This window comes from Rhamphochromis sp. 'chilingali' (genome assembly GCF_963969265.1).
Source record: "Rhamphochromis sp. 'chilingali' genome assembly, chromosome: 15".
Lineage (NCBI taxonomy): Eukaryota > Metazoa > Chordata > Actinopteri > Cichliformes > Cichlidae > Rhamphochromis > Rhamphochromis sp. 'chilingali'.
The window spans coordinates 10670097-10692358 of NC_137942.1; the positions used below are offsets into that span (position 1 = coordinate 10670097).

Genomic DNA, 22262 nt, shown 5'->3' on the forward strand with positions numbered 1-22262 from the left:
TCAACAAATACAATTTTTTTCTGACTTTGGAAATGTGATTATGTATAATTAATAACTAATAATTTCCTACTAATAACTATAGACTAGTCATGTTTAGGAGAAAAAGTTCACTGCAGAGTTTGACTGTAAAATAAAATTAAAACAGACAGAAAAAAATTATAAATACTCAACAATTTAAGTGGTTGTTTACATGACCCAAATGAATTCATTCAGGATGACTTGTCTTCACCTGCCATTGACCTAAACTTGTAATGCTTTTAATCTATTGTCTAAACAAAAAAAACATTTACTGGATCACAAAAATAACCACAACAGTTTGATTGGATTTGTTTCCTTTTTTATTCAAATTCAGTTTGACAGTAAGAATTCAATCTCATGCTGCTGTCAGTCATCTGTTCCTGTGTACACTTTAACGATATTTCTCAGACAATGCACGAGCCACGGCAGCCAGGAACTTGTCCATCGCCACGTGGACCTCAGGAGTGAAATCGTTGGGAAACACGGTGGCCAGGACCACGAGGAGGTTGTGAGCAAGAACCTGTGAAAAGATGAAGATCACATTTTTTAAAAAAAATGCCATGCTGTTAGAAAATGCATGCCAGGGTTATTTATTTCTGTTTATTTGAATACTGCGATTCAGTATTCAGTACTGCTACAAGAAGTTAAACATTAAATGTACATTAAGCTTAGAAACAAAGAAACTGCAACTAAACCTTCATTAAAAAAAAAACACAACGAAATCAGGACCACTTTCAGAATTTATTGTATGTCAGTACCTTGAAGTTAGCAGGGTCCACTCTCAGAGTGAAGGCGTGCAGCTCACTGAGGCTGAGAAGACCACCGGTGAGATCATCAATTTTGCTGACAGCATCAGTAACTGCAGTCATCACGGTTGCTCCATGCTTCCTCACCGGGGCAGAGCCGGGGCGCAGGTCCTTCCAGTGGGAGAAGTAAGTCTTGGTCTGAGGGTACACTGTCAGCATCCTGGATAAAAATGTAAGGTGAGTTAACAGTACATATATTTTTTTAAAAAGGAGCAGGTTAAAGTAGTCAATTTGGGTTCGTAGATTATAAGTCATAATCCATATTTACCTGGAGACAGCATCACAGCCGATTTGTTCCTCCTTTCCAGCCACATTAGCCCAAAAGGCTTTGACTGTGTCCTTGTCCTTAGCAGAAAGACTAGTCATCTTGTCTGTTGGATTTCTGTTTGAAGTTGTCTTGACCAACAGAAACGCTTTAGGCTTTTATATGTAGAACAGTAAACGGACACACCCGGCACACCTCAGAGATAGCAACCTGGACAGGCCCCCAGTGACATGTAACGCCTTTGGTGAGATAAACGGTAAACCAATTGTCATGCTAGCTAAACTACTAAAGAAAAAGAGTAAATCATTAAAGATGTTTGAATGGTGTTCACTTAATTAAAGTGCACACAATGAAAAAATAAATAAATAAATCAAACCAAAGACTTGAAAAGAGAAATGTATTTCTGAAGAATAGGACCACAAAGTAACATACTTTTATAAATACCTCAAATTTTAATATCTGTTAGTCTATAGCCTACATTAACAAATTAAATTGTGTTTTTGATTTCAACTGATTTAATAACTGTTTATCTTGAGAAATGATACATTTTGATAGACAATTCAGTTTTTAAGGTGAGGCATACATTTATTTAATTATTTATTTTTTAACCTATTTCACAAACAGGTTAAAAAATATAATAAAAAAAACAATCAATTTAATGGAGCGAGAAAATACCTTTTTGGCCAGTATGACTGCTTTTAATTTCACTTTTGTAATGATCTCTTGTTGGATATGATTTGCATGTTAGTGCTCACGTCTGAATGCAATATCAGTTGTTTTGGGGTCAAACCGTCTCAAATCAAGGCTTCTGCTCTACAATTTTTCATACATTGAAATCTGCAGCAATGTTTGAACATGAATCTTTCAAAGACTATCAAAGATAGAATCCTGAAATGTTCACTGGTCTTTCTTAAAGTCACAATTAATACAGATCCTGAAATTGAGACAGATACATCACAAAATGTGTGAGCTAGTTCCAAAATGAAAGAAAAACAACAACAACAACAACAACAAAAAACTCCAGTACTCATGCAAGTCCCATATTTGAGCACACATTAATTAAAAACTTCAAAAATTAGGAAAATGCCATTTTCAATATAACTTGTACCACAAGAACAACAATATCAGTAGGTTGTCCTGTCCAAATACAACAAAATATAGATAGATAAATATAATAGAGTTTTCAGATGATACTGTAATTATACCTCAGAAAGTAATTTTGTTACATGTGTGCATATTTTTAGTTTTTAAGACTTGGGTCAGTCCAAACTCAAATCATCACATTTTTATAACATTTTCTGTTCAACCTTCTCCAGTTTGCATTAAAATTTTATAGTTCAGAGTTTGGACATATATTACAATTGCTGTGAAATTTTAGCTTTATATATTAAAAACTTCACCATCTAGTTTCCAGTTCCGCTTTCCCCTGTTTATATAAAAACCTTTTGGTCCAAAGTTTCAATATACAGTATATACTGATTGCTGGTAATTTTAGATTCATATATCAAGTAAGTTTTTATATAGTTTTTTTTCCCCCAAAGGACACTTTCATGACATTTTTCTTGCTAAAGCCTGTTTTCACTGTCCTTTCTTATCAAAATGAATCAGAATTGATCATTTGGGACAGATATTTGTCAGAGCATTGGCTAATAAAATATGAAAAAAATGTCCTGTAAAGTTCTGTGTTCGAGCACACACTAATAAAAAACTAAACAATAACCCTAAAATAAACACAGAATACTTCTTAACACTAGATTCTTATTCACAAAAATGAAGAACATCCCATTTTCATATAACTTTCATGCTGGACTAAATAAATATCACAAGCTCAAAATTCTGGAATTTCCAGATAATGCTCAATTTATAACTGAGAAAACAATTTTGTTAAATATGTGCATGTAATATTTTATATTTTGAAGAAATTTTCTAGTTACATATCATGCTGAAACTTAGTGCCATCAATAATTTGGGTTAAAATATACAAGGAAACAACAAACATATATAACTTAAAGTATTTTATATATAAAGCTAAGATTGTACAGCAATCATGATATGTCCAAACCTTGAAGCATATAATATTTTTCTATTCAAATTTGAGGTGGTTTAACAGTAAAGGTTCTGTAAATGTGAAGATTAGTGATGGAACGACCCTCAATGAAATCTATCAACAATGACATTTTAGAACATATTTAACAATTTTTTTTACTAAGTTATGATTAGAGTACAACATGTATTACATTAACTTCAAATCTTTCAGAAATCATCACTAGTTATTTTTAAGCAATTTGAAGTTTTCAATTAATATGTACTCAAATATCAGACTTTGCAGGAGTGCTGGACATTTCTTTTTTTGTTGTGTTTATATTTCAACTAACTCAGACTTTTTTTTGTTTCTGTCTCAAAAATCTGGCAGATCCTGATTCTATTTTATTTCATTTTCAGGCTTTTATGTGTAAATGTTTGAACATTAATTGGAGATATTCATGTTCAAACATGTAGATTTCAACATGCAAAAAAAGATTTGAAAGTAGGTCAAAGGACAGTTTTTGGCCAAATTGGAGACGGTTGAGCAGGAAATGTTCTAAAAGTTGGCTGATTTGAGATGGAATGACCCATTTGTTTCTTTACTTGTTATCTATTATTTATTATATTATAACTTCTACTGTCCTTGTGGCCAGGTTTCTCTTAAAAGGGTTCTCCTTTTGTTTTTTTTAGGTGAGACTTTTACCTGATTAAATAAAGGATAACAGGCGAGTAAGTAACTGTAATTTGATATCTCAATCAAGAAATAATATTGTGCTTTACTTTTTTTTGTAAAGCTGTACATTTTAAAATTTATGGATAATGAAAATAATTATATTTTGGCATTAACATTTTAATTTAAGTGTTTGTACATATTGGTGATTTGACCATTATAGAAACATAAAAAATGCTTTAAGAAATTAGGTCAGTTGTGGCACAAACCTCATATTGGCTGGTGATCTAATAAATTTGAACACTGCACTAAAAACTTTTGTCATTTAAACTCAAAGACGTAATTTAAATATAAACATTTACAGTGGATTGTACGGCTAAGGGATTCTGATTTAAAATTTGAATACTGCAGTTAACTAACATTTGTACAGGCACTTACAATTACGTTAACTAAGGTTTGAGGATGACGTTTGTTTCTGTGTTATCTAAACTTCCAACAGGTGGATCCACCCTGAGAGCAATAAATGTTTCCTGGAAATCTGTGTGTTTATCTAACGTTTTTTGGGAGCACAGAAGAGCTCACACATGGCTTACAGTTGAGATTTCCCCTTTAGATAGAGGTGATCCTGCATTTCAGTGAAGTGTGAAAAGGAAAACATACAATTATGAAAGTTAATGAGGCTCAGACTAATAAGTGTGTTGTGAGTTCATAAGGCCTATGAACATAACTATAACAAAAAAAGTGTTGGTCTTATGTGTAGTTAAATAAACAACAATACATTCTGTAGTGAACTTCGTTTCCTTTATGAGTGTATCTTATTGTTCTTGTCTTACTAGATCTAAACACCATGAAGACCTCCCATTAAGCTTTAGTATTTTTGGTGTCTTTAAAATACTGACAAAATCTCTAATTTCAAAATTTAAGCTCACACATTACACTGACAGCTTCTGTATTTACGTATTTGTGTTAATTATTTAAAAATACAAAAATGTTTGTTATACTTAACATGTAAAATTAATATTGAAGGAGAAAAACTGATTTACTTTTCTAACTGAGATTATATATTTCTTTATGTCACTTCTTTCACATGCTCTGGCACCAAAAGCCCGGTGCCTACGCACTTCAGTAAAGATATTTAGATCTGGAAACTGTTTGCTGTTGAATTTGGGCACTTCATACCAAGAAAAATGATTGACTGATACACAATTTTAATTTTGAACAAGAAATTAGAATTTTACAGACACTTTAAATACCAGAGTTTCTCCAAAAGTTCTCTTTTCCATTGCACTGACTTACAATCTGGAGTTGGCTGCTCACTGCTCCTAAGCATTTATATCTATATTAGGTACCATGTGTTGGAGAATTATTATCTAAATATATAAATATATTGTTCATACATTAAAGACTTACACAGCTACAGCAAATTTATGTATTCTGTATGACTAAAGCTTATCTTACCAGTCACAGTAATTTTGGTAATTCTAACAGTGAAAATTTTCAACCATCAAAACCAATTAAAAGGAGAAACAAAGATAATTGTTAATTAGATCCTTGATCAATTATCCAAATATGGATTGAATTTGTCCATAATAAAAGTTTCAAACTAATTTTTGATTCATTTTGATGGTTTATTAAAGCTGAACTCAGAATCGTTAAACTGAACCAGTTTAGTCAACTCCCACTCTCCAACCCCACCCAATTTCATATCTTTGGGTGGAGTGAAACAGACCTTTAAAAGCTGCACTTGGTGACCTGCTGACCAACAGGACAAGTGAAAAACTCAACAAGACAAAATGGTTGTGTGGACAGACTTTGAGCGCACCACGATCAAGGACATCTTCTCCAAGATTGACTATGCGGTCGTTGGACAAGCAGCTTTTTCCAGGTGAAACATTGTTTGTGTTTATATTAACATAAAGAAATTGGGGTTAATTGAATAGCATCTTTATGTGCAATGAAAAAAGCTGGCATATTTTTTGCATTACACAATGTAATTTTTTCTTTTAGAACTAAGAGCAAATCGGTTATTTATATATTCCCTCAGGTGTTTGATTGTCTATCCCTGGACTCAGAGGTATTTCGGTGGATTTGGAAACCTCTACAATGCTGCTGCCATCACATCAAATCCAAGGGTTGCGTCTCATGGAAAAGTCATCATGGAAGCTCTGGAAAAAGCAGTGAAGGACATGGACAACATCAAGGCCACATATGCAGAGCTGAGCGCGCTGCACTCTGAGAAACTGCAGGTGGACCCTGACAATTTCATGGTATGTATTGAATTAATGGTACTGATTTTCATTGTTATGTGTGTGCGAGTTGAAGATTGCTAAAGCATGTTTTGTTGTGTTACAGCTCCTGGGTGACTGCTTGACCATTGTGGTTGCTTCTCAATTGCGTAAAAACTTCACTGCTGAGGTCCATGCAGCTTTCCAGAAGTTCCTGGCAGTGGTGGTGTCCTCCCTCAGAAGACAGTACTACTAGAGAGCTGCAGAGGCCCGTCACATGCTCTGTTTTAAACCCTTGTCTCAATGAGCTTTAAACAAAATAAAATATTAAGCAACTTCAGAAATTTCCCTGTTTTCTTTTTCACTTTGTTTATGATTAAAATAAACTGTCTGTAATGATAAGTTAAACTTAAAAACCCCCAACAGTTTACTAATTTTAGTGTTAAATCACCAAAATGTAAAAGTTTATATCTACCTTATTAGCAAAATAAATTTCAATATCAAAAGCGAAATGATACATATAAAAGTCATGCAACAACCACCTAGATATTATATGGTGCATCAAGTAAAATGGAAGCACACTCAATGTTATGATCCCGCTCAAAAATTATAATGTAAAATGAATCCATTGAACTCACAGCTTGTAAAAACAAATGTGACGACTAAACACAGCAAAGTATGTGGTGCAGGCTGATATAACAATAAGAGCATTAAAAACCATGCAACCAAATGCATGCACATAATGTTCAGGACAAGAACCCAGTTTTTGTGGATTTGCTTCCATACATAACCACAGTGGGTTGTAAATCAATCAGTCAACATGTGATTGAAGTGCTTGCTTTCAGCTCTAAATCAAGAGGTTTTACAAAAATGTTTCATGAACTGTTTTAGAATTAAAGTAATTTTTATACAAAGTCCCCAGTTTGAGAACTTGAAAAATTATAGGACAATTGACTAATAAGCAGCCACACCAAACAACCTTAAACGCAATGAAATACAAGTGCATGCTGACAAAAATTATTTCTGTGGTGAGGAAAATAAAACTTACAACATCTAACACTCTTGAGGAGTTGTCAAAGTCGCAATCAAGAGATACTGAGTTTGCTGAGTTTGCACCAAGGTCCAAACCACTGATTACACTGAAGACCAAGAAAGTCAAATTAGGCTTTGGCAGAAAGTATTTGAAAGAATGTAAAATTTTTGTGAAAACCCTTGAATTAAAGCTGAAAGTCTGGATTTCAATCACATATTGATGGTTTCATTCACAATACAGTGTGTATAGTGGCAACAATAAAAACTGTATCTTTATTCCAAATTTTATGAAGGTCTCCTTTGGTCTTTGTTTCTGGGCTCGATCTACCTATTTAGTCACAAAAGCTTTTTTCTACCACAGAGAAAATGGGTTAATGTTTTGTTTTGTTTGAAAATTATTGTTTTATCTAATGGAAATAACTTAGTGTCCAGTGTTTCTGTGACTAAATCATATTTCTTTATTAATTTCAGTAATTGGCCAGTTAACAGATAACAGTCATGCATCAATGGCAGCGCAGTGGTGCGGTGATTAGCGCTGTTGCCTCGCAAGACGGTCCTGAATTTGATTCCGCCACCTAGCTGGAGCCTTTCTTTGTGTGTCTGCATGTTCTCCCCGTGTTCATTTCTATTATGCCTAGGTTGCCATTATAGACTTTTTTTTTTATTAGATTCCCCTTTGTGTCTTCAACCCCTGTATTAAGTCTCCCTTGCCCTTCATGTGTTTCATGTCTGCGTGTCTTGTGTTGTCAAGTTCTTGTTGTCATGTCTGCGTCTAATTATGTTTCTTCTTTTATTCTGAAGAGGTCTTGTGTTCCTATGTTCAATGTGTTTACTGTACAATATAAAGCGCATTGAGGTGACTTTTGTCATAATAGTTATTATTTAAATCGCTATAAATGACTATAGAAAAGAGAAACCAATGCAGAATTTGAAAGTCAAGTAAAAGTGTCCCAACTGCTCTGAATTCAGATCTTGATTTTACTTCAGGTTTTCAATGGACTTCTCTATGCTATGTATGTAGCTTCAGATGTGTTATAAGCTTAGGGGAAGAACTAAACAACAAGGAAAACTCCTGCTTGGCTTTTGTCAAGTTGTACTACATTTTTGCAAAGTCTTCTTATTACCCCCCTACAAACAGCCAAGTATTTATAATCATATCAAAGGTTAGGGTCAGTCTACATCTCTTAAAAAAATGGATGTAGATGTGGGCCAATGTGTTGTTGACCTGAAATAGAAAGCTTTTAAATCCTTTTAACTTATTGTTTGCAAACACAAGAAGAATATAAAAATAATCACAACAGTTTGATTTTTATTTTATTATTATGTTTCATTATTCAAATTGAGACATCTGCTCATGTGTACACTTTAACGGTATTTCTCAGACAATGCATGAGCCACAGCAGCCAGGAACTTGTCCATCGCCACGTGGACCTCAGGAGTGAAATCGTTGGGAAACACGGTGGCCAGGACCACGAGGAGGTTGTGAGCAAGAACCTGTGAAAAGATGAAGATCACATTTTTTTTAAAAAACGCCATGCTGTTAGAAAATGCATGCCAGGGTTATTTATTTCTGTTTATTTGAATACTGCGATTCAGTATTCAGTACTGCTACAAGAAGTTAAACATTAAATGTACATTAAGCTTAGAAACAAAGAAACTGCAACTAAACCTTCATGAAAAAAAACACAACGAAATCAGGACCACTTTCAGAATTTATTGTATGTCAGTACCTTGAAGTTAGCAGGGTCCACTCTCAGAGTGAAGGCGTGCAGCTCACTGAGGCTGAGAAGACCACCGGTGAGATCATCAATTTTGCTGACAGCATCAGTAACTGCAGTCATCACGGTTGCTCCGTGCTTCTTCACCGGGGCAGAGCTGGGGCGCAGGTCCTTCCAGTGGGAGAAGTAAGTCTTGGTCTGAGGGTACACTGTCAGCATCCTGGATAAAAATGTAAGGTGAGTTAACAGTACATATATTTTAAAAAAAGGAGCACGTTAAAGCAGTCCATTTGGGTCCAGATTATAAGTCATAATCCATATTTACCTGGAGACAGCATCACAGCCGATTTGTTCCTCCTTTCCAGCCACCTTAGCCCAAAAGGCTTTGACTGTGTCCTTGTCCTTAGCAGAAAGACTGGTCATCTTGCCTGTTGACTTTTCGTTTGAAGTTGTCTTGACCACCAGAAAAGCTTTAGGCTTTTATATGTAGAACAGTAAACGGACACACCCGACACACCTCAGAGATAGCAACAGGCTCTTGGACAGGCCCAACATAGCTTTGAAAACTACTGAAGAAAAAGAGTTTTAAATGGTGTTCACCTATAAAGTTAGTGCACACAATAAAGAAATAAAACTAAACCAAAGAGTGGAAAAGGAAAATGTATTTCTAGACAACAAAATCAAATCAGTTTTATTGTCACATCACATGTGCAGGTACACTGGTACAGTACATGCGAGTGAAATTCTTGCGTGCGAGCTTCACAAGCAAAAATACAATAACATAATAACAAGCAAAATATAAGAGCGGGTAAATCTGACAATTATACGAATAAATATATGTACAATATAAGAGTATTTGCGCATTACTGAATGTGTATACTAAATATGTATATCTGTGTGTGTGAGTGTGTGCGTGTGTGTGTGTACATATTTTAAAAATAAAATAGAAAATCATGAAATATAATACTTTTTCATAAATACCTAAAATTGCAATGTTTTTGGCTCATGGGTTACATTAACAAATGAAAACTGTATTTTTAACTTTGACTGTTTATTAAAATAATTGTTTATCATCTAAAATAATCAACTTTGATAGACAGTTCAGTTTTTAAGGTGAGACATTAGTGAATCCCGTATTTATTTATGTTGCAAACAGATATCAGAATGGAAAACAATTAATTAATGATATCAGAGGATTTTTATAACAAGGCATTTTCTTTTCAAGCATGAGCTAATTTTTTATATTTTGACAGCTGCAATCTTAACAGTGGATTAAACATTCTTATTTTGCTTTTTACACAGGAGATTTTGGACCCAGATTTGGATGGTGGTCTAATTCATTCAAGCAAAATTTGATGTAATTTCACTTCAAATTTATGATTTAAATATAGACATGTAGATTGCCAAGGAGTCATTACTCCAAATTGAAATTCTGCAGTTAACTGCCGTTTGTTCAGGCAGTTAAAACTTACGATGACTAAGGTTTGAGGATGACGTTTGTTTCTGCCTTATCTAAACTTCCAACAGGTGGATCCACCCTGAGAGCAGTAAATGTTTCCTGGATATCTGTGGGTTTATTTTTACTTTTTTCTTTTTTTGTTCACAAAAGAGCTCAAAAGTTGAGATTTCCTGTTTAGACAGAGGTGATCCTTCATTGCAGTGAAATGTAAAAAACAGGACATAAAATAATAAAAGCTAATGAGGCTCACATGTATACCTGAGTAGACACAATTAGCTATCTGAGTGGTCAGAGGCTAAATTCGCAGATTTTGAGAGTGACGAATGAAAATAATTTAGAATTTAATTTATGATTCAATGATAATGAAAAAACTGAATCATTTTCTTTGATTCAGTTTGATGGTGAAGTGAATATAGTCCTGCCAAACCCCACACTGGCACATCCCACTGTCTAACTCCACCCAACTGCATATCTGTGGGTGGAGCGAAACAGACCTTTAAAAGCTGCACGCCGTGACCTGCTGACTAACAGGACAAGTGAAAAACTCAACAAAGCAAAATGGTTGTGTGGACAGACTTTGAGCGCACCACGATCCAGGACATTTTCTCCAAGATCGACTATGCGGTCGTTGGGCAAGCAGCTTTTTCCAGGTATGACCATGTTTCTGATATTCACTCCCTTAAAGAATGTGCAAGATTATATGACTCTATATATGACTCTTCTTTAGTAATTGTGAGCTATTTAAAATTTTCTGTTTCCGCAGGTGTCTGATTGTCTACCCCTGGACTCAGAGGTATTTCGGTGGATTTGGAAACCTCTACAATGCTGCTGCCATCACATCAAATCCAAGGGTTGCGTCTCATGGAAAAGTCATCATGGAAGCTCTGGAAAAAGCCGTGAAGGACATGAACAACATCAAGGCCACATATGCAGAGCTGAGCGCGCTGCACTCTGAGAAACTGCAGGTGGACCCTGACAATTTCATGGTAGGCAATGCTGAACTGATGGTACTGGCTTCTATTGATATTTATGTATTTATTTAGCATGTTCATGATATCTCATGCATGTTGTGTTGTGTTACAGCTCCTGGGTCACTGCCTGACCATTGTGGTTGCTTCCCAGCTGAGTAAAGCCTTCACTCCTGAGGTACACGCAGCTTTTCAGAAGTTCCTGGCAGTGGTGGTGTCCTCCCTCAGAAAGCAGTACTACTAGAGAGCTGCAGAGGACCGTCACATACTCAGTTTTTTTAATCATGTCTTAAGGAGGCTTAAATAAATAAAACAATGGGCATATTCTTCACTTTGTTGTTTTTTCCTTTTCCAACATTTGTAATTATATCAGGGTGTAGCAGAAGAGTTAAATGGTGGGTGTATCTTGTAGTGCAACCTATAAATGAGCCTATTCTTTTAATTTTTAAATGGTGTCCTCCCTCAGAAAACAGTACTACTAGAGAGCTACAGAGGACTGTTTTTAAAGTGTGACTCAAAATGCTGATAATAAATGCGATATATGAAGCATATACCTCAAGTTGTTCATTTTATTTCCCCTTTTTTCAGAATATATGGTCATATTAGTAAATAAAAGTAACTCTTTGAGAGTCTTGTAAGCTTTGTTCATATATAGAAAAATATATAGGCCTACACACTGTTCTTTTATACTGTTCTGTGAGACAGCTGATGTACAAACGAAATACAACTACATCCAAACACAAACACACACAGACAAATGTGAGCAAGGTGATACTTGTAAAAGGAAAACACCATTGTGTCTTCTAGTTGATGGTATCCATAACAACCATGGTATTGGATCGATTGCAGTGCAATAGGGTTGATAATTTGTTTGTATTCTCTAAATTCAGTATGTAGCCCACTGAACTTTGTGAGATAAGTTGTGTCGACTCATTAGTGTAGAACGACATTAAAAATGTGTTAAGAATTCGTAAACTGTATGACATGACTCATGTCATAAATCCTGATACACTGCTCTCCCCTACATAAACTGCCTATATAGATTTAAAGTATCAGTATCAGTATTGGTATGGGCAAAACTGGGCCTTTATTTACTTGGTATCAGATCGATACCTTATTCTGCATTATCCCACATCACTACTATCTTCTTCTGGGGTGTTTTTTTTAAAGGCATAACTTCTAGTAAATCAGATTGTGCTGTAACTGATCGAGGTCAAATAAACTGTCAATTACTAATAAGAGCATGTGACCCTGGCCATGGTTATAATGAAAATAAAGTTTGCAGCGTTTGGTTTTATAAATCATTTGAACGTACACATTTTTTTCTTTGCTTTACAAATTTTGTTGGTTATTGCATTGCTCTGGACAATTATAAAGGAATCATAAACAATAATAAAGATGTTCTCAGCAAACTACAGCATGTGCTGCTGTGTTGTGTTCTGGGTTTATCTTGGATTGGATTTTCCATGTTATTTTAAAGCATAATTGCTGCAGCAACAATATATATACAGGCATCTAAAAAGCTATTTTATAGAATGAATAGAATTAATGTTGATATTATTTTAAAAAATATAATCGTCAGAATATTAATTTGTGCTGGGATCTGCAAAACATCGGCAGCCTCCTATAGCCTGCAATAAAGTTATAGCGATGTTACTTTTATTGCACAACATTATAGCTGTAGAAACAAATAAAATCGTTACTCTGTGGCAGCTCGCATTTAATGGTTAGAAAGGTAGGCTATTACTTTGAACACTCTTTCTGTGTTTGCACATTAAGTTTTATTTAGTGGCCAGCTGAAAGCTTATTGGTCACTCATCTTGACTTTTAATAAATTCTGGCACATTTTGTTGGCCTTTCATCTCAGCCCTCCTTTATTACACGTATATTGTTTTTATTTTTTAGATTTGCCACCAAATTGAAAGTTGATATCAACTTTAAATAAATTCACTTCACCACACAGATAACAGCAGTACTGTATTAGATTTATTTATTTGTTTTTACATTAAAAATCAGTTTGGGAGTATCCAAGCCCATGTTGTTGACCGTCAGAGTGCAATTTATCGGTACTTTTCAGACAGGGCAAGCGCCACCGCAGTCAGGAACTTGTCAATAGCCACGTGGACCTCGGGGGTGAAGTCGTTGGGGAATGTGGTGGACAGGACCACAAGGAGGTTGTGAGAGAGAACCTGTGAAAACATGATAGCCACATTTAAAGTCACATTTAATTGCTGTAATATTCTGCAAACATTTTTTTTTGTACGATTGAACCGCACAGTCTGGGTTAAGTGTAATTTAGACAGAAAATAGATATGCTTGAGAATAGTGATTTGGGAAGAAAAACTTGGGATGTCTAAAGACAAAAAAATATTAAATCTATTAAATTATTTTTATATTAATACGAAAATGCACAAAAGTTGTGATCTGTTTTATTTAGGTCCAAACCTTCACAGCAAAACACTAAAAAGTTTCACTGCTATGATTTAATAAATAAGTACCTTGAAGTTTGCAGGGTCCACTCTCAGAGTGAAGGCGTGCAGCTCACTGAGGCTCAGAAGAGCTCCGATCAGATCATCAATTTTGCTGACAGCATCAGTAACTGCAGCCATCACGGTTGCTCCGTGCTTCCTCACCGGGTCAGAACCGGGACTCAGGTCCTTCCAGTGGGAGAAGTAAGTCTTGGTCTGGGGGTACACTGTCAGCATAGGTAAAATGTAGGTTAAGTAAATAGTAGGTAAAAAATGCAGCAGAGGGTCTGTCCAGTTGGGGTCATAGGTTGTATATCATAAGGCATATTTACCTGGAGACAGCATCACAACCGATGTCCTCCTCCCTGCCAGCCACTTTAGCCCAGAAAGTTTGGACTATGTTCTTGTCCTTTTCGGAAAGGGATGTCATGTTGCCTGTTTTTGTTTTGTTTTTCGCTTTTCCTGATCAGCTCAAACTACGGGGGCTTTTATACATGAAACAAGCAATGGACACACCCGGGCCACCTCAGAGATATGACCACAAGGTTCTGCTCGAGATAAACGCAAGATAAAATTGCGATGGTGGCTCTGAAGACCAGTCCGTAAGCCAGTCTCAAGGCAGTGTTTATTTATTCATTTATTTAATAAATTAATTCAATTAATCCAACTGAATACTAAAAGTTTGCAGTTTTAAAACCCAAAACATAGATTTCCAGTGACAGTGATTGTTGTCTTTGAGTCTGTTGCTGTTCATATTAATGTGGTGCTGAAATAAGTCAAAGCAGTAAAATGGACATTTTAAATTTATAACAACAACAACAACAACAACAACAACAACAACAACAACAACAACAACAACAACAACAACAACAACAATAATAATAATAATAATAATAATAACAATAACAATAATAATAATAATAATAATAATTATTATTATTATTATTATACAAGAACATATTATAAAAATTACGTAGCATACAGCTTAGTACTGAAAAACCAAAATTAAACATGTAGAGGACTAGAAATACTGATTCAAGTTCTAGATTTTGCAAGGCTGTCAGTTACCAACATGATGACTTGTACATGATGACGTTATATCTTAGCAGCCAACACCTTACTGAAACATATCTGATGTTCAACAGGTGGGTGCACACTGAGCCGTTAGCCTCAGGAAGGAAAGTTGATTTCTAGGTTCCCATGTGAGCACAGGGCATGATAACTCTGCCAAAATCAACCTAAAATTAGCGGAAGAGATATAGAAGTATGGAAAAATGAGACCAAAAAAGTTTCAATAAAAACCAAAATGCTATCTCTCCAGCGCAGTGGAATCTTCTGGGGGTTTTTTTAATCTCACCTTATCTTTAAACAATTCTTTATTTATGTTTACTTACAGTTAATTAAGCTAATTAAAAAAACGTCTGCAGATCTGTTAAATGAGACTGGGATTTGGTCTGTGAGTCAGCTCGATTCAGAAGGTGTTCTTTCTTATGATATTCTGAATTTCCCGAACTTAAAAATGTAGCTCTGTGTGATTCCCTAACATTAAAATGATTTTTTAAAACTGTAATACTGAAAACATCAGGTAACGAAAACGTTTATGAATAATGAAACTAATTAACTAAGCTGGCACAAATGTGACGAAGACTTACACTGGAAAGCTTGTTTTCTCTTGACTGATTTTCAAGTTACACGAACAAAGAAGTACAAAGCGTTACATGTAACTCGGTTTATCCACCCTACTGTCCTACTCCACCCAACTGCATATCTTTGGGTGGAGCGAAACAGACCTTTAAAAGCTGCGTGTGGTGGGCTGCTGACTAACAGGACAAGTGCAAAACTCAACAAAGCAAAATGGTTGGACAGACTTTGAGCGCACCGCGATCCAGGACATCTTCTCCAAGATCGACTATGCGGTCGTTGGGCAAGCAGCTTTTTCCAGGTATGACCATGTTTCTCCCTTAAAGAATGTGCAAGATTATATGACTCTATATATGACTCTTCTTTAGTAATTGTGAGCTATTTAAAATTTTCTGTTTCCGCAGGTGTCTGATTGTCTACCCCTGGACTCAGAGGTATTTCGGTGGATTTGGAAACCTCTACAATGCTGCTGCCATCACATCAAATCCAAGGGTTGCGTCTCATGGAAAAGTCATCATGGAAGCTCTGGAAAAAGCCGTGAAGGACATGGACAACATCAAGGCCACATATGCAGAGCCGAGCGCGCTGCACTCTGAGAAACTGCAGGTGGACCCTGACAATTTCATGGTAGGCAATGCTGAACTGATGGTACTGGCTTCTATTGATATTTATGTATTTATTTAGCATGTTCATGATATATCATGCATGTTGTGTTGTGTTACAGCTCCTGGGTCACTGCCTGACCATTGTGGTTGCTTCCCAGCTGAGTAAAGCCTTCACTCCTGAGGTACACGCAGCTTTTCAGAAGTTCCTGGCAGTGGTGGTGTCCTCCCTCAGAAAGCAGTACTACTAGAGAGCTGCAGAGGACCGTCACACACTCTGTTGTTAAATTGTACCTCAAAATGATGTTAATAAATAAGATATATGAAGCATATACCTCAAGTTGTTTGCTTTATTTCCCCTTTTTCATAATAGGACCGTTACATACTCTGTTTTTTAAATCATGTCTTGAGGAGGCTTAAATCAATAAAACAACGAGCTTATTTTTCACTTTGTTGTTTTTTCTTTTTTTTTTTCTAGCATTTGCAACTATATCAGGGTGTAACAGAAGAGTTAAATAGTGGGTGTAAGATATTAATTAGCCTATTCTTTCAAATTTTAAATAAGATGGTGTAAAATAAAAATAAGTCATGCTGTGACTTTCGCATCAAAGGACCTCTCATAAATTATGACGGATGATAAAGTATTGTGGTGTAAAGTATTTTTAATGTACACCACACAAAAAAACCCAAACAAACACGGCAGTTTCATTGCATTTGATTTATTCAGATTCAGACTGGCAGTGAATTGCTATCTGAGCCCCTGCCGCTCGTCGCCTCCAGTATGCAATTTATCGGTATTTCACAGACAGGGCACGAGCCAAGGCAGCCAGGAACTTGTCTAAAGCCATATGGACCTCAGGGGTGAAGTCGACGGGGAACATAGTGGCCAGAACCACCAGGATGTTCTGAGCAAGAATCTGTACAAAGATCGTGACACTTCTTTAGCAGAATCAGGGATTATGACATCAAAGATCAGTTATCTGAATCATAACTCAGTCTATCCTGTGTTTCTTCGGTGACAGTGTCGTGCTTTGACTTGCTGACAACACAGGCAACTTCCCTGTTTGTTTAAAAGTGTAACATTTTTGCGCTGCAGCAGCTGAAACACACATTTCATTTATCCTAAAGATAACTGTAGCTCGATGTCACGAATTGGGGTTCAACTTATGATTTATTTATATTTGCATATGGCCTTATCCATGTGTGGATGGGACAGATTTATAGGCTTCTAAATCAAAGAATAATTAATGATGACGTTACAGTTCCTCACTAGAAGGGAACCAGTAGCCTATGGAGGCACATTTAAATAAAAACTACTAAAAAATGTTTAAGCAAGCGTTTAATTTGTAGTCCAATTAATCTTTAAAGCAAACCCACAGGTTTTCTGAACCGCTTTCATGATTTAATAAACAAATACCTTGAAGTTTGCAGGGTCCACTCGCAGAGTGAAAGCATGCAGCTCACTGAGGGTAAGAAGACTCCCTGCCAGGTCGTCGATTTTGTTCACAGCATCGGTTATTGTAGCTGCCACCATTCCTCCGTGTTTCCTCACTGGGGCAGAGCTGGGGCTCAGGTCCTTCCAGTGGGAGAAGTAAGTCTTGGTCTGAGGGTACACTGTCAGCATCCTGGGCAAAAACACAGGTGAATAAGCCAGTAAGTAATAGATAAAAATGCAGAAGCGGGATAAATTCGCCTCGTGTTTTTTCTTATTTACCTGGCAACAGCGTCACCGCCAATGTTATCCGCCCTTCCCGACACTTTAGCCCAAAAGGCCTTGACTATCTCCTTGTCCTTAGCAGAAAGACTCATCTTTCCTCTGGACTTTTTTTTTTTCAAGTTCAATGCCGTGTTCGCTGCAAACGGAGGGGTTTTATGGATGCAGTGGAACATAGGCACACCCAGCCCCCCTTCAAGATAATGCTATAGGCGTTTGGAAGGATTCCAAATGACATGTAACAGCTGGCATGAGATAAACACGAAACCAAAGTCTCACGGTGTTCTATAATATAGGACGAAACAATCAGAATTATATTTCCCACGGGCATCCAACTGAAGCGTACAAAACTGACAGCTAGTGAAACCCTCGTATCACCTGCTCAAACTGCTCAAACTTGGACGTGCTGGTAATGCTCGGACGTTAAAAACTGGCCTTAATGAATTAACTGGCTGCTAAGAAACACATATGGTATGTGTACAAGCCAAATATCTTATCGTTTCAGCTTTGCCCCACACTGGAAATGCGCTCTTGAGGGATGGTAAGGGTCTATAAATAACCTCCACTTTGGAATTAATCCAAACATTTTTATTTTGGCTCACTCCTTTAGATGAGTAAATCTAAAGATGATTTTTTTATTTGTTCTAATTAAACAAGTGTTTATCCTCACAAATCACACTCCTTATTAACTGGAGGTTAAAGCTTTTATTTTGTTTCACACCAAACTACAAGAAAAAAAATGTAAATATAACTTAGTAACTGCTATTTCAATATTTTATTTACACTCAAAAGAGATTTATGTCCAAAATGTTGAATTCAAGTAATTTGATTAAATGTAAGTTTTCCATATAGTTTTCTTACATACATGTCAAACGCTAAATGTAATTGAATTTGGTCAAATAAAATGTACTTGATTGGTATACATTCAATTTATGTCAAAAATATTTTCCGTAATAATTAATTCTGAATAAATAAATCTTTGATGTCATATGTTCCAGTTGCCTTTACTCAAAACTACTGCTTCATGTTTATGACGGCCAAGAATAACTTTTTAAACATACATACATTTGTATATATGCTTGTGTTTATTTACTTTATTAACTGCCTTTGTAATTGCAATTTATATGAGATAAATTAAATCAGTACGCTTTAACAATCAGTCCGTGGATTCTGATTTAAAATCTAAATTCTACAATTAATTAATAGGCCTGTTGGTTGTGCTATCAGTTACAAACATGATGATTATGCCATTCGCCGCGTTCGTTTTTACTGTGAGGCTTATCGTTTCAGTGGGTGGGCCTGTTTTTAAAAAAACAAAACAAAACATGATAATGCAGGAGCAGCACTGGCTGCACCACGACATATCGACGCGGTTACAATTATACATTCGCTCTTGGTGTTAGTTTATTTCATTGCATTGCAGGGAGCAGTGGCGGAGCGGGGGGGGTGACTTACTGGGCTTAAGCCCGGGTTGTTTTGTCAGAAGCCCGGGGTCTTTTGGAGTGTAATTTTTTCATAGTTAGATGCCTGGCTGACAACTGTATAAAACAAAAACTACACACAATATTCGAAGCACATAGTGCACACTGTGGAAATTTATGACTGTGCGTGAATCCCTCCTAATATTGGTATGATCCGAGCTCAGCGACTGAGCGAGGGGCCGGGGGGAGCTGCTGCCTGTTGGAGAAACGGAGCCAAGCAGACTAAGGAGAGCTGAAGATCGACCAGGTACCAAAAGCAAATCATTCGTACTGTACAAATAATGTAAATATGACGGTGAATCACAAAAGATTGATATCAAACTGATCACTTGACCAATATTACGTTACTTGCTCTTCGAGTGAATCAACAAATGGCGAAATGAAAAGCAGAACAACAACAATGCTGTTTCTTTATAGAGTCTTAGCTTACATGTATGTTTATTTCATATTTTCAGTCGTTACCCTCCGCGGCTAAATAAATCGGTTTCAGTAATGCACTAATATACAAGAATGGGCATAAGGAGCTTCTTTCAAAGAAAAAACTCAGGTAGATGTTATTTTATATATTATGCTTTGTATGTTGTTCAGTATATTTCTATGGAAAACAAGAGGAACTTCAATACACAGCAGTATATTCACAGTTTAAACCAGATACTTACATACACTTTATGGAAAACACAAGAACATTTTATTACTGTACAACATCAATTTAGAGTAAACTTGTTTTGCTTTGGATAAATAAATATCCTTTGAATTAGTTAAATGTCAGAATAAAGAGAGACAGAGCTGTCTATTTTTTATCACTTTCATCAAATTTAGGAGTACATGTACACTTAGTTTATTATTAATTAATAAGAAAACTCCAGACGATTCCATTCTGAGCTGAAGAAGCTTCTGATAGGTTAGCAGAGTCCATGTGAGTAAATTGGTGGCACACCTGTGGATGCATATAAGGCAAAACACAGCCTGTTTCTTTGAAATGGGAAAATCAACCAAAGATGTCAACCAAAACACCAGGAAAAGAACTGTGGAGCTCCATAAGTGTGGCTCAATTTTGAATACAATTGGGTGCCATTTTTGATTAAGAAATACAGATAGTTTCTCCCTTTACTCTTAAAGTTAACAAACATGTTTTTATATTTATCAATCTAAAAAAATAAACATTTAGTCTGATTTGATGTTACAATTAAAAAAGTGTTTTTATCTGAAAAGTGTGTAAATATCTGGTTTCAACTGTATATTTGATGATTGTCAGCACAAAGAGGGAGAGAGAGGAACAGAGAGGGAGAGAGAGGAGAGGGAGAGAGAGAGGAGGAGAGAGGGAGAGAGAGGAGAGGGAGAGAGAGAGGAGGAGAGAGGGAGAGAGAGGAGAGGGAGAGAGAGAGAGGAGGAGAGAGGGAGAGAGAGGAACAGAGAGGGAGAGAGAGGAGAGGGAGAGAGAGAGAGGAGGAGAGAGGGAGAGAGAGGAGCAGAGAGGGAGAGAGAGGAGAATGAGGACAGAACAGAGAGGGAACAAGAGCAGGTGAACACCCCCCCCAAAAAAAAAAAAAAAAAAAAAATCCCACATGCATACTACCTTTAGGGCTAAGCCCCGGGTGTATCAAATGTCTGCCTCCGCCTCTGGCAGTGAGTCGGGTATTTTTAGCTAATGTTTAAGTTTAGAACCTGCTTTGACTCTAGCTGTCACCATCTGATTTGCTTCAGTTAAATGTACCTATATGTGTGCACTCGCGCAGTGAGAAAACGTCAAGACTGAATGGCCAAGTCGGTTCCTGTCCGTTGGTCAAATAAACGTCTAATTCTTTGCCAGGTAAAACACCAAGTGTGCTCAATCGTCTTCTTTTTGAGCGGCTTCAGTTGTTTTATAAACCTTGTAACTATGCACTGCTCTCAGTCATACCTCCCGACCATGTCCGATATGATTATGACAGGACAACAAAATGACTCGAGCCCTCGTTCTGTCTGCAGTGCTCTCACACAAGCAGGGGTCTGTTGCACCATACTCATTTTTTCCGGCAGTGACTTCTTGTGGCAAAGAAGAGAATTGCATTCTTATGATCAGTTGCCTTGTTCGTCTGGGACAATTAGCCACACACCAGGGACGATTCTAGGATCAAACCACTAGGAGGCCTCAGCCCCCAGTCATAACGTCATCCATTCTGCCTTACAATTATACCAACATATTATGCTGCATGTAAACATAATTTTCACCTTTGCAGACCTGAATGTTACAGGATAAACATTAAAACATATCCAAAAGAAATATCTTTTTTGGATTATATTTCAGTGTTGAACCCTTTCATGCATGAATTATGACAACCTCAGTCAGGATTTTTATTCTTAAGTAGTTTTAGTCATCTTTAGGCATGAAAAAAAAGATTTTTGAACTTCATTTTTTTTAAACATGTACTTTTCAAAGAGTTTGTTACATGTCCACTTAGGTGGACAACCTACGTTTTGACCTATGAATTTGGTATGGAGTGACACATCAGTGTCCGATGTAGTGGTTTAAGTGCAAGTGTGCCATCAACACTGAAACGGATACAAGAAAACAGCCTTTGAATAGCTGTCCACTGTACTGACCACTATGCACGAAGAATGATTCTGAATAAATGATCACAGTTCTTAATATAACTTTTGAAAGTAAGTTAAAGCAAAATTTGTAGTAAAGCAGAAAAAGAGGAGAAACTTGCACAAACTTTAGATCATGAAATCATCATCAATGAATGTGGGCAAAAGAGAAGCTACAGCTTTTGCTGTCTTTGACTTTTGCTCTTTACCTCTAACCCTTTCCATCCCTGTCTCTCATGCAGCTCCTCTGTTTGAGTGCACTAATAGCAACTTGACATCAAGAACACTGGACTTGATTTCACTGTAATCTGCTGTATGATCTCCAACAGAGAAGTTTGGAAAATGTAGCATTAAAAGGGCATGTTGCTTTTAGGGTGGTTGAGCATCCAGAAAAGTAGTGATGTGTCGGTCACGAACGAAACGGCTCTTAGAGCCGGGTCTTTGACATGAACGACATGAGCCGGCTCCTTATCGGGAGCCATGGGTTTTTTTTTCTTTCTCTCACCCTCTCTCTCACACTTTTTTCCGCTTCACTCTGCACGCGAGCCTTGTGCTTTGCCCTGGGAAGAGGGGGGAGGAGCGATAGTTACACTCGCAGT

At 36.5% G+C, this 22262-nt stretch overlaps 6 protein-coding genes across 6 annotated transcripts; 3 read left to right on the plus strand and 3 right to left on the minus strand.

Moving 5' to 3' along the window:
• Positions 1–315: 315 nt before the first annotated feature.
• LOC308412170 (hemoglobin embryonic subunit alpha-like) lies at positions 316–1242 on the minus strand. The gene is made up of 3 exons (XM_080906324.1): positions 1093–1242; positions 777–984; positions 316–538 (listed from the first exon to the last, which is right to left on the minus strand). The coding sequence occupies exons 1-3, from the start codon at positions 1188–1190 to the stop codon at positions 410–412; spliced, it is 435 nt and encodes a 144-aa protein (XP_080762450.1). The 5' UTR covers positions 1191–1242; the 3' UTR covers positions 316–409.
• Positions 1243–5514: 4272 nt separating this feature from the next.
• Positions 5515–6353, plus strand: LOC308412166 (hemoglobin subunit beta-like). Its single transcript, XM_080906317.1, has 3 exons — positions 5515–5669; positions 5829–6051; positions 6137–6353. Exons 1-3 carry the CDS (start codon positions 5578–5580, stop codon positions 6263–6265), a joined length of 444 nt encoding a protein of 147 aa, XP_080762443.1. The 5' UTR covers positions 5515–5577; the 3' UTR covers positions 6266–6353.
• A 1989-nt stretch (positions 6354–8342) lies between these two features.
• On the minus strand, positions 8343–13891 carry LOC308411369 (hemoglobin embryonic subunit alpha-like; the record flags this gene model as incomplete). The annotated part of the gene is made up of 5 exons (XM_080905250.1): positions 8343–8535; positions 8772–8979; positions 9085–9236; positions 13250–13375; positions 13685–13891. The coding sequence occupies 5 exons, from the start codon at positions 13889–13891 to the stop codon at positions 8407–8409; spliced, it is 822 nt and encodes a 273-aa protein (XP_080761376.1). The 3' UTR covers positions 8343–8406.
• LOC308412168 (hemoglobin subunit beta-like) lies at positions 10712–11517 on the plus strand. The gene is made up of 3 exons (XM_080906321.1): positions 10712–10868; positions 10982–11204; positions 11302–11517. Exons 1-3 carry the CDS (start codon positions 10777–10779, stop codon positions 11428–11430), a joined length of 444 nt encoding a protein of 147 aa, XP_080762447.1. The 5' UTR covers positions 10712–10776; the 3' UTR covers positions 11431–11517.
• A 1586-nt stretch (positions 13892–15477) lies between the features above and the next one.
• LOC308412177 (hemoglobin subunit beta-like) lies at positions 15478–16229 on the plus strand. Its single transcript, XM_080906330.1, has 3 exons — positions 15478–15596; positions 15700–15922; positions 16020–16229. The coding sequence occupies exons 2-3, from the start codon at positions 15812–15814 to the stop codon at positions 16146–16148; spliced, it is 240 nt and encodes a 79-aa protein (XP_080762456.1). The 5' UTR covers positions 15478–15596; positions 15700–15811; the 3' UTR covers positions 16149–16229.
• Positions 16230–16328: 99 nt separating this feature from the next.
• Positions 16329–17722, minus strand: LOC308412173 (hemoglobin embryonic subunit alpha-like). The gene is made up of 3 exons (XM_080906327.1): positions 17612–17722; positions 17315–17522; positions 16329–16814 (listed from the first exon to the last, which is right to left on the minus strand). Exons 1-3 carry the CDS (start codon positions 17704–17706, stop codon positions 16686–16688), a joined length of 432 nt encoding a protein of 143 aa, XP_080762453.1. The 5' UTR covers positions 17707–17722; the 3' UTR covers positions 16329–16685.
• Positions 17723–22262: the final 4540 nt, after the last annotated feature.

Bases quoted from the DNA above. Each gene is read 5' to 3' on its own strand.
- LOC308412166 (XM_080906317.1), top strand. From the start codon at position 5,578: ATGGTTGTGTGGACAGACTTTGAGCGCACCACGATCAAGGACATCTTC. The intron at 5,670-5,828 runs GTGAAACATTGT...ATATTCCCTCAG, and splicing joins GGACAAGCAGCTTTTTCCAG to GTGTTTGATTGTCTATCCCT. The intron at 6,052-6,136 runs GTATGTATTGAA...GTTGTGTTACAG, and splicing joins TGGACCCTGACAATTTCATG to CTCCTGGGTGACTGCTTGAC.
- LOC308412170 (XM_080906324.1), bottom strand. From the start codon at position 1,190: ATGACTAGTCTTTCTGCTAAGGACAAGGACACAGTCAAAGCCTTTTGG. The intron at 985-1,092 runs GTAAATATGGAT...ATTTTTATCCAG, and splicing joins GGCTGTGATGCTGTCTCCAG to GATGCTGACAGTGTACCCTC. The intron at 539-776 runs GTACTGACATAC...ATCTTTTCACAG, and splicing joins TGGACCCTGCTAACTTCAAG to GTTCTTGCTCACAACCTCCT.
- LOC308412173 (XM_080906327.1), bottom strand. From the start codon at position 17,706: ATGAGTCTTTCTGCTAAGGACAAGGAGATAGTCAAGGCCTTTTGGGCT. The intron at 17,523-17,611 runs GTAAATAAGAAA...GTTTTTGCCCAG, and splicing joins GGCGGTGACGCTGTTGCCAG to GATGCTGACAGTGTACCCTC. The intron at 16,815-17,314 runs GTATTTGTTTAT...ATCTTTGTACAG, and splicing joins TGGACCCTGCAAACTTCAAG to ATTCTTGCTCAGAACATCCT.
- LOC308412168 (XM_080906321.1), top strand. From the start codon at position 10,777: ATGGTTGTGTGGACAGACTTTGAGCGCACCACGATCCAGGACATTTTC. The intron at 10,869-10,981 runs GTATGACCATGT...CTGTTTCCGCAG, and splicing joins GGGCAAGCAGCTTTTTCCAG to GTGTCTGATTGTCTACCCCT. The intron at 11,205-11,301 runs GTAGGCAATGCT...GTTGTGTTACAG, and splicing joins TGGACCCTGACAATTTCATG to CTCCTGGGTCACTGCCTGAC.
- LOC308412177 (XM_080906330.1), top strand. From the start codon at position 15,812: ATGGAAGCTCTGGAAAAAGCCGTGAAGGACATGGACAACATCAAGGCC. The intron at 15,923-16,019 runs GTAGGCAATGCT...GTTGTGTTACAG, and splicing joins TGGACCCTGACAATTTCATG to CTCCTGGGTCACTGCCTGAC.